Here is a 6,537-nt window from a genome sequence, read left to right on the forward strand (position 1 = left end):
ATATTACAACCAAATCATAATTTAGATCTGTTAAATCTGAGGTAACATAGCTCTTAATTGAAAGCAGTACTTTTATCTCCATTCTACCATGACAAAATGAAACTCGAATTCTTTGGGTAAGTGAATAAATATATTGAGTGAAGCGGCATGGGTTTAGTTTATTATTTTAAATGGGTTGTCGATTTCAGTTCAGGAATTACCAATGATACTATTCAAAATAATAATGGCGATTTATGTGCTTGAACCCTAATTTCGTTAATTTAATATACTTTATTCGCATATATGATAGGCAGTGAAAGTGTGCAGCACAGATACTTTGTAAGCTAGCGGAAGTGGAAATTGAAGAATAAGCAAGCCTTGCAAGATTTAGTACTCCATCGCACGTCACCTTTATGACGACAGACCTCATTGTGACGAGGTAAATCTATAATTGCACATATAATTATTTAGAAGAGTGGACTTAATATATGAACTTAAAATATTTTGATATTGAACAAACGCGAATGTAAATATCAAAATCGAAATAATAATATATATAATTAAGCGGCATCATTTGTTTTCGTTTCTAAGCATGATTGTGAAATAAAGTGCCTGAAGCCGGCATTAAAGTGAACTTCTTAGTAAACAAAGAGAACGGCCTTATCTGTTGTGTTTGACAATCACAAATTTCAGTTATTTCACGACGTTTTAACTTAATATGGAAGGGAAGCCGGAAGTTCTGCAATCCTAGACGTCACCAGTTTCATTGGTTTACTCCCGCTATGTTCGCACGTAACGGTAGCTTTACCATGCCACTGTTACGTTTCATTGTCTACACGAGCTTCTTAGAACACACCCCATCATGTCAACAGTCGGAACATAACACCTGAATTATTTATTTGAGTGTATGACATGAGTTGTTTGAGTGTGAGATGCGTTGTTTCAGAGTATAGCATGCCTTTGAATGTCATGACATGAGCTTTTTGAGTGCATGGCATGACCTGTTTGAGTGTATGACATGATGTGGTTGAGTGTATGACATCATCTGTTTGAGTGTATGACATCTGTTTGAGTGTATTGCATGAGTTTGCGTGTATAGCGTGAGCTGCTTGAGTGTGACATGAGGTGTTTGGGTGTATTGCATGTATTACGGAAGCTTGGCCACTGTTGTGGATAGATGACTATTATTGATGATAATATTGTATTTGATACTGCCTTTGAATACTGTACTACCACTACTGCATACTGCTGTGCAGTAATTTGTATTGATTTATCAACATAATTAATAGTATAATGCAATTGTTGATTGTATGCCATTTGTTGTTTGTTTGTTGGTTTCACACTAAATTCGTTTATAGACAAATGTCATATTGTATTAATTTGGGAATCAACAATATCTGTAGGGAGTTATGTAAGGGTGCGGTCAAAGTAATATGTGTTATGAGACCAACATTCCAAATCTCACATACAACATCGTCTAAATATTCTTGCAATGGGGTTATTGATTTTCTTGATTATCCAATCACGGTTTTCGTGATTATCCAATCACGGTTTTCGTTTACCAAAACAATACGACAGCCAGTTATTTTCTAAATTAATATTTTTTATTTGGTAATGTAGCCTACTTCAAAGACCATATTCCCTCTAGTATATTGTCTCTGCCTACATATATGTGCTTATTTAAATCAATTGCGGATTTTATATTTTTCCAATCACCAGGCATCAATCCATACATTTGATCTGGATTGATGTTTGAGCTCAGAAATTGTTCATTACACTACTCTTATAGATCTGACATAGGCCACAGGCCTTAGGGACCGGCCATTTGACATTCATTGACACTGGGAACAATATATAATTTGCTCCAGTAAATAGTAGAAATGTTGCCTCAGGTTTTACACAAAACGAATGTTCGCTGGAAATTTTACTTGAAATTGTTTCCGGAAGCTCCTACATTCTTGGAGCAGTGACGGAAAATCTTTTTCTAAGACGAAAACTAAAGCATATATATGTAAATGGGTAAGGTCCTGCACTATTTGCATATTTACTTACACATATAATTAAGACTTAATTTTCTTGTATCTCAAATACCACCCATCTTTTCCTCCCAGCAGCTCCGAGTCATAATGTATGCTACTGTCGTTTATATGGTCTGGGAACGTGGTCTTCAAAACATTGAGAATTTTAGGCTCAATGATATGGAAATGTTTCCTCGGAGTATAACCATCCCGTACAGAACGGATGAGAGTCACCACACCAGGAGTGAATGACTGTGAGAGGATAGTCTTGAGATGGTTGGTGGTGTGGTCAATCTCCTTCTCGTCAACGCTGTGGTATGGGATGAGCGTTGTATTTGGCCCATTGTAACCCTGGCATATCACCATGCCATCATTTCGGTTGAAGTCTGTACTCCTTGGGGACTGGTTCATGCACACGCCAACAGTGATAAGTTCCTCCAACTGACGCTCATCAAGGTGAAGGAGGTCGTCGAGTAGACGACCAAGTATAAAATGGGTAGATTCGTTAGGCAGGCACATAACATGCCTAGCCTTTTCCAGTACATTGTGGAGTTTATCAATAACTGAATTCCTCATAGAAAGTGAGTCAGAACATGATCTGTCATCCTTGGCTCTTCCGCTGTCGCAGAGCTTGTGTTGTGTGAGTGTGATCTTTAACATGTCATGAAAGAATTTATCAGCCAGCATTTCATCGTGAGCATTGTCAACACACATAAGCTTCCCTACACTGAATGATATGTCGTAGATTTGAGCCTTACTCATCCCGGCATCGTACAGAGGAGCAGACACAGCTTCACATGCGTAGTAGTCCTCGTCAATGTCCAGAATGACGCTGTCACTCGCCGTGATCCAGGTGCCCGATTTTGCTAGCTCTATAGCCTTGTCTGTACTCACGATCTCCACCGTGCCCTTTAGCGACATATCCATACATCTAGACTCAGGTATGACAACATAATCCTCAGAATCATTTTCAACATCTGCATCAATCCAGGCACATGGGTTGTCTATCCTTAAATAGTCAGACTCTGCGCAAACACAGCGTTCCAGTATGTATCTGTCACCATCAGTCTCCCCATATCTGTACATTACGCCGATTCTCAGTCGAACAGACACGTAGGGGTCGTTCTTTTCATGGAGGAAGCCTCCAGCGTCATACGGGGGCCAAATCCAGATGAAACGATTGATCAACCCTGTGGCAGCAGCGACCTGGAAATATGCCCAAGACCTTTATTCATTGGTGGTGTGTTGTGAAAGAGGGGTTTTTTTATTGAAAAAAAAGAGTAATTTGTTCTCTGTAATTACAAAAAGTCTCAAAATAATTTTGTTGTTGCTCCCCAAATTTTTGTTGGGCTACCTTTTGAATAGAAAAAAAATGTACGTATTGAAACATGACTGAAAGAAATTTTTAAAAAAATCAATATTCATGTTGTATCAACGGGTTTGACCGGTCCCGTGATCAGGCTATAGTGATATGACTGGAATACTGACCACAGGTTAAAACTCCAACCACTACATGAGAGTAATTTGGGTTATTTACATGAATAAAGACGTCGTTCCATTCCATCATTAGCTTCACCTCCCTCTGGTTGGTAGGTAACCGAAAGAGAGGCATCTTCCTCCAATACTCTGGCATGGCGGCGTCTGAGTGACCGTCTATGTGAATCTGCCGAGAGGAGTCAGGATTGTAGAAACATGCAGTACCGAGCAGCAATTACAAGTATTGCTACGTCATTCATTTACAGGTGGGATCTCACCATTCATTTACAAGTCGTCTGCTGCGCCGCAAGTCGCTGTGCAGAGTTGCGTCCCTTGGGCGTTTCAAAATTCTGTGGACTTGGATTCGAATACCGGTTCACCCTGGTTATATATACAGCGCCATGCACGTGCACGTGGGTTTGCCTACCACATAAATCTGACACTCCGAATATATAACTGAAAGGGGCATTAAACCAAGTTCACTCACTCCTTTAGCGACATTTTCATTCATTTGTTTCCTCTAAAAAAGAACTAACACCGCCCTATATTCTTCTGCCTACCTGAATGTAGAATACTGATATAATGTTACTATCACAATCAATATGGAGTAGGTCTTAATGAGTAATAAAATACAACTTTAATGCGTGTGATAAAAATAAGTTTACATCCGTCAAGGTGAGTGAGCTTAATAATCAACAGTCAACTATGTTCGAATAACAAAGGGTTCGATTACCAGAAGGTTCCCTTGCTTCTTAATTGCCCTACTAGCTGCGGCCGAGAACCAGTACATCAAAGCTGCAACAGACACAAAAAGTACATCAGTGCTCTAAAAGACTCACGCAGTACATCATAACTACAACGGAGACACATAGAACATCAGTGCAACACCAGACACAAACTGTATGTCAGACCTGCAACCAACACACATATCAGAGCTGTAACAGAGACACAAAGTACATCAGTACTTCAACATACACAAAGTACATCAGAACTGCAACATACACACAGTACATCACTACTGCAGCATACACAAAGTACATCAGTACTACAGCATACACACAGTACATCAGTACTGCAGCATACACACAGTACATCAGGACTGCAGCATACACACAGTACTTCAGTACTACGGCCTACACACAGTACATCAGTACTGCAGCATACACACAGTACATCAGTACTGCAGCATACACACAGTACATCAGTACTGCAGCATACACACAGTACTTCAGTACTACGGCATACACACAGTACATCAGTACTGCAGCATACACACAGTACATCAGGACTGCAGCATACACACAGTACATCAGTACTACGGCATACACTCAGTACATCAGTACTACAGCATACACACAGTACATCAGTACTGCAGCATACACAAAGTACATCAGTACTGCAGCATACACAAAGTACATCAGTACTGCAGCATACACAAAGTACATCAGTACTGCAGCATACACAAAGTACATCAGTACTGCAGCATACACAAAGTACATCAGTACTGCAGCATACACACAGTACATCAGTACTGCTGCATACACACAGTACATCAGTACTACAGCATACACACAGTACATCAGTACTGCAGCAAACACACAGTACATCAGTACTGCAGCATACACACAGTACATCAGTACTGCAGCATACACAAAGTACATCAGTACTGCAGCATACACAAAGTACATCAGTACTGCTGCATACACACAGTACATCAGTACTGCAGCATAAACACAGTACATCAGTACTGCAGCATACACACAGTACATCAGGACTGCAGCATACACACAGTACATCAGTACTACGGCATACACACAGTACATCAGTACTGCAGCATACACAAAGTACATCAGTACTGCAGCATACACAAAGTACATCAGTACTACAACATACACACAGTACATCAGTACTGCAGCATACACGCAGTACATCAGTACTGCAGCATACACACAGTACATCAGGACTGCAGCATACACACAGTACATCAGTACTACGGCATACACACAGTACATCAGTACTGCAGCATACACAAAGTACATCAGTACTGCAGCATACACACAGTACATCAGTACTGCAGCATACACACAGTACATCAGTACTGCAGCATACACACAGTACATCAGTACTGCAGCATACACAAAGTACATTAGTACTGCAGCATACACAAAGTACATCAGTACTGCAACATATACACAGTACATCAGTACTGCAGCATACACACAAACACATTCCCCTACATTCACGCCCCCACCACATCCCCACCCACCTCATCACAACAAGGGTGGCACGGGTGGCCCAGTCGTCTAAGGCTCAGCAATTCGCTGTGCAGAGTTGCGTCCCTTGGGCACGCCAGAAACCTATGATTGTAGGTTCGAATCCCGGTTCGCCCCGATTATGTTTCTAGGTCTTTCAGCACCATACCCGTGCTCGTGGGTTTCACAGAAGTGGGAAACGTCCGAGACCTGCATCACTTCAGGCTTTCCTCCCACATTAAGCTGACACGCCGTGATATAGCTGTAATACTGTTAAAGGCGGCGTTAGACCCAACTCACTCACTCACTCATCACTACAAGATCCTCCTCTTCAGACACGCCCACCTGATCACTGCAACATCGCCTCCTACAGTCACGTCCCAAACACCACCTAATAAATCACTACCAAATCGTCTACTCTAGTCACGTCCCCACACCTCCACTTCATCACAACAACATCTACTCTAGTCACATCCCCACTACATCCCCACACCATCACTATCGTCTCCCACAGTTACGTCCCCACACCACCACCTCTTCACGACAACATCGCCTCGTACAGTCACGTCCCAAACAGCACCTAATAAATCACTACAACATCGTCTACTACCTTCATGGTGTTCTTCCATAACGTTTACGACGCCGAAAGCGGGGAGTACGAGGGATTGATCCATGTTTGTTTTTAAATCGGTGTTCGCCGACGTTTCCACCCTCGATGTAGCACTCGTCCTATTAAGCCGCAGCAGCAACACCACCACGGCGACCCACATCAACATCACGACGGATAAGGTCTTCTTTGTCAGCAATTTCAT

The 6,537-nt window shown here is 41.6% G+C and overlaps 1 protein-coding gene across 1 annotated transcript; it reads right to left on the reverse strand.

Moving 5' to 3' along the window:
• Positions 1 to 2,039: 2,039 nt before the first annotated feature.
• On the reverse strand, positions 2,040 to 6,537 carry LOC139469814 (uncharacterized). The gene is made up of 4 exons (XM_071252113.1): positions 6,336 to 6,537; positions 4,207 to 4,268; positions 3,535 to 3,660; positions 2,040 to 3,203 (listed from the first exon to the last, which is right to left on the reverse strand). Exons 1-4 carry the CDS (start codon positions 6,535 to 6,537, stop codon positions 2,040 to 2,042), a joined length of 1,554 nt encoding a protein of 517 aa, XP_071108214.1.

Source organism: Haliotis cracherodii, unplaced genomic scaffold (genome assembly GCF_022045235.1).
Source record: "Haliotis cracherodii isolate W230 unplaced genomic scaffold, xgHalCrac1.p SCAF_2, whole genome shotgun sequence".
Taxonomy (NCBI): Eukaryota; Metazoa; Mollusca; class Gastropoda; order Lepetellida; family Haliotidae; genus Haliotis; species Haliotis cracherodii.

Excerpts from the sequence above, each read along its gene's own strand:
- LOC139469814 (XM_071252113.1), bottom strand. The coding sequence starts at position 6,537 with ATGAAATTGCTGACAAAGAAGACCTTATCCGTCGTGATGTTGATGTGG. Across the intron at positions 3,661-4,206 it reads AGAAGCAAGGGAACCTTCTG|ATTCACATAGACGGTCACTC; the intron begins GTAATCGAACCC and ends TCCTCTCGGCAG. Across the intron at positions 3,204-3,534 it reads GGAACGACGTCTTTATTCAT|GTCGCTGCTGCCACAGGGTT; the intron begins GTAAATAACCCA and ends GCATATTTCCAG.